This window comes from Rhea americana, unplaced genomic scaffold (assembly GCF_003343005.1).
Source record: "Rhea americana isolate MKP2758 unplaced genomic scaffold, rheAme1 scaffold_374, whole genome shotgun sequence".
Classification (NCBI taxonomy): domain Eukaryota; kingdom Metazoa; phylum Chordata; class Aves; order Rheiformes; family Rheidae; genus Rhea; species Rhea americana.
The window spans coordinates 534,007-537,199 of record NW_028186506.1 but is presented as its reverse complement, the minus strand read 5'-3'; the positions used below and the strand labels follow the sequence as shown (position 1 = coordinate 537,199).

The following is a 3,193-nucleotide window of genomic DNA, read 5'->3' as shown; positions in this document are numbered from 1 at the left end:
GGCTCCGCGGCCCCGCGGCCCCGGCCCGGCCGGTTTCTCCCTGCCCCGGGGAGGCAGCTCGGGGGCGGGAGCCGCGGTGCAGAGGCAGTTCGGGGCAGCGGGCTGGGATCCCCGCGCCGCAGCAGGCTGGACTGGTTTCGGCGGGTGGGAGCCGGCCGCCGTCCTTCCCCGCCCGGTTTTACAGCCTGCGTTGCCCCATCGGCGGGAGGCAGCGCCCCGGGGAGGTGTGGGGCTCGCGGCGTGGGGCACCCCCCCCCCCGACGGCTGCCGGCTCCCAACCACCACGGGGTGGTGGGGAGCTGAGCCCCACCGAGCCGCAGCATCGCCGCCGGGACCCTCCGGATCCGCCTTTAGCGTCCCGGCTGCTGCCCCTGGTGCGGCAACCCCCAGCTCGGCCCCCCACCAAAACCTGCCCCCGGGCACAGCCCGACGTGGCGTCCCCCCACCAGGGTGAGATGGACGGTCTCACCCCCCCCACGAGGGACCTGCCACCCCGGAGCGGCTCCCGCAGCCCCCATCCCATGGCCAGCGCCGGGCTCCTGGCCTGGATTTGTGGCATAAATCAGCTTGGGATGAGCGGGGTGCCAAGCTGGGCTGCACCGTACTCTCAAACTGGGGGCACAGGGCTCGGGGGGGGGGAATACCGCAGGCATGGGGTGAAGTCTCGCTGGGGTGCACAAAATAGGGAATTTTGTGCTAGACAAGGTAAATATCGGAGTTGGGGACTTCCTTCGAGAGCTGCGGGCAGCCCAGGTCACCCAAATCCCCCGGGAACGGACGACCATGGCTGCGTTGGGGTTGAGGATGTGGCCTCGCAGGCCGCCCCCCCAGCGAGACTTTGCCCTGTGCCGGGTTTCTCTGCCCCCTCAACCCGAGGTCCCTCTGTTTCCCTAYGGCCYAGCCCCACGGCTCAGCCCCACAGCTATCGGCCCCACGCGGGCAGGGGCTGGGGCCCTGCGACGGGTCCTGCCCCCCCACCAGAAAGGCCCAGGGATACAGCTTCAGCCCGAAACACCCACCCTGCCCGAGTGGCAAAGCCTGGCTTCACCTTAATAAAATAATAATAATAATAATAATTAATAATTAATAATAACAATAATACTAAAGCAGTCAAAAACAAAGGCTTCGAGGTGCTCTTGTGGGCACAGACCCCCCTCGACACTGCCTCCACCCTCCCCCCCCTGTAACCTGGTCAGTCAGTTTGACCCAGGCAGCTTGTGCAGAGCTGGACACAGCCCCCCAAAGCCCCCAGGATTGGGGCCACACTGGGAAATCAGCTCCCATCCTGGGAAATCAGCTCCCCCCAAATCTCCCCCCTCCCCAGATTCCCACTCAGGGTCTGCTGGGGCAGCGCTGAGCATGGAGCAGCTGCTCCATCCAAGCCAGGGAGCTGGACGTGCCCCCCAGTGCCGCCAGCTCTGCCCCCCAACTCTGCCCCAGGTCCCAGGTGCATCATCTCCTTCTTTTTCCAAGGGGCTCTGTCAAAATCAGAGGGGATAAAACCTGAAAGGTCCAAAAAATGAGCATTTTGGGGAGCCACGGGCAAAGGGCAGCTGTGGTTCCCCCCCCCAGGATGATGGTCAAGGGGTCCCCAGGGGAGAAAAGATATTGGGACCAGGTAAGGGCTGGCCCGGGGTCCCCTGGAGAGACGGGGTCCCCGGGAGGACCTACAGCGTGCACAGGGGGACAGCTGGGGTGCTGGAGCTAGGGGCTCCCCGGGAGGCACCCGGAGCCCCCTGGAGATAGGGGATCCCCGCGGGGGGGCTGGCTGTGGGGTCGGCGGCGGCGGGCGGCGCTGGCAGCGGCGGGGTGGGGGAGGCCGTGCCAGGCGCCCTCGAGCAGAGCATCCCCCTCCCCGGCTCACGGTCGAGCGGGCGGCCGTTCTTTTGGCCTCTATCTGGGGAAAAAATGGGAGGGAGGATCCCCCCCACACACCCCAAGCCCAGCAAAAGTGAACATGGGACCCCCCCCCCCCAGGGCAGCCCCGTGGGTGCCGTGCTCCCTCCTGGCACCCGAAACCCCACGGGTGGCCAAAGAGCCGCGTTGGGACACGGGGCCGAGCCGGGCCGCACCCCCCGGGGATGCTCRGGAGGGGGCCGGGGTGCTGGGCCCGGGGCGGCTGCGCCCCACGGGGGCTGGGGGGCAGCGGCCCTCTTTTTCCCAGCTCTCGGGTTTCTCTTTCCTTCTCCCTCACCATCCTCCCCTTTTGGGCCGGACGTGCCCAGGCAGCGCCTGCACCTTCGGAGGCGATTGATGTTGCTCCCAAACAGCTGCCTGCCAGCAGCCTCCAGAAAAAAAAAAAAAAAAAAAAGAGAGAGAGATTTGGGAAGCCGGGGGAGGACGGGGGGAACCCGCGTGGCAGAGCGAGAGAGGGAGGGTGACAAGTGAAACCGTTCCGGGGCAGCGCCGGCTCCGTGGCGCCCTGCGGCACCGGGGTGTTTTGCAGGGACTGGGGCTACCTGGCCAGCCCAGTCCCTGCTGGGTCACCAGCAGGGCCCAAACTGGTGAGTGCAGATGGGGAGGGGATCTGCACGGGGGTCCCCCCGCTGCTCCCCAATCCCGCTCCGGTCCTTCGACCCCCGAGGTGCCAGCTGTTCCCCGCCGCAGCACGTCCCCCTCAGCCCCTTTGGAGACCAGCCCCAAAGAGGGTCCCCGGCCGCGTCCCCCCCCCCGGCGCCCCGCACGGGGACCTCCCCACCTGCGGCGTCGGCAGCCTCCGGCTCCGGCACGGTGGCGGGGGGCGTCCCGGCGGGCGCCGGTGCCCGGCCGCGGGGCGCCGGCGGCTCAGTTTGTGGGGGCGGCGCTGGCCCCCTCGGGCTCCCTCCGGCCCCCCTTGCCGGCCGCCGGGTCCCCCGCGCCCTTGGCCTCGGGCTCGCCTCCGTCCTTGGCCCCCTCGTGCGTCTTCATGTGCTTGCTGAGGTGGTCGCCGCGCATGAAGACCCGGCCGCACGCGGGGCAGCTGAACTTCTTGGTGCCCGTGTGGGTCTGGAGGTGTCTCTGCAGCTCGTCGGAGCGGGTGAAGCGCTTGCCGCAGAAGAGCCAGTTGCAGACGAAGGGCCGGTCGCCGCTGTGCCAGCGCAGGTGGGCTTTCAGGTGGGACGTCTTGGCGTACGCCTTGCCGCAGCCGGGGATGTGGCAGTTGTGCAGGTGCTTCCGCTTGGCGCCCTCGGGGCAGGGCCCCCCCCTCTCCGCC

The 3,193-nt window shown here is 68.7% G+C and overlaps 1 protein-coding gene across 1 annotated transcript in view; it reads right to left on the bottom strand.

The window, feature by feature from the left end:
* Positions 1-2,761: 2,761 nt before the first annotated feature.
* The window catches only part of SP6 (Sp6 transcription factor), a 1,355-nt gene continuing 923 nt past the window's right edge, over positions 2,762-3,193 (bottom strand). Inside the window, exon 2 of the mRNA XM_085312994.1 lies at positions 2,762-3,184. Coding sequence (XP_085169120.1) covers positions 2,785-3,184 — 400 coding nt within the window. The 3' untranslated portion in view covers positions 2,762-2,784. The remainder of the gene's footprint in view (positions 3,185-3,193) is intronic.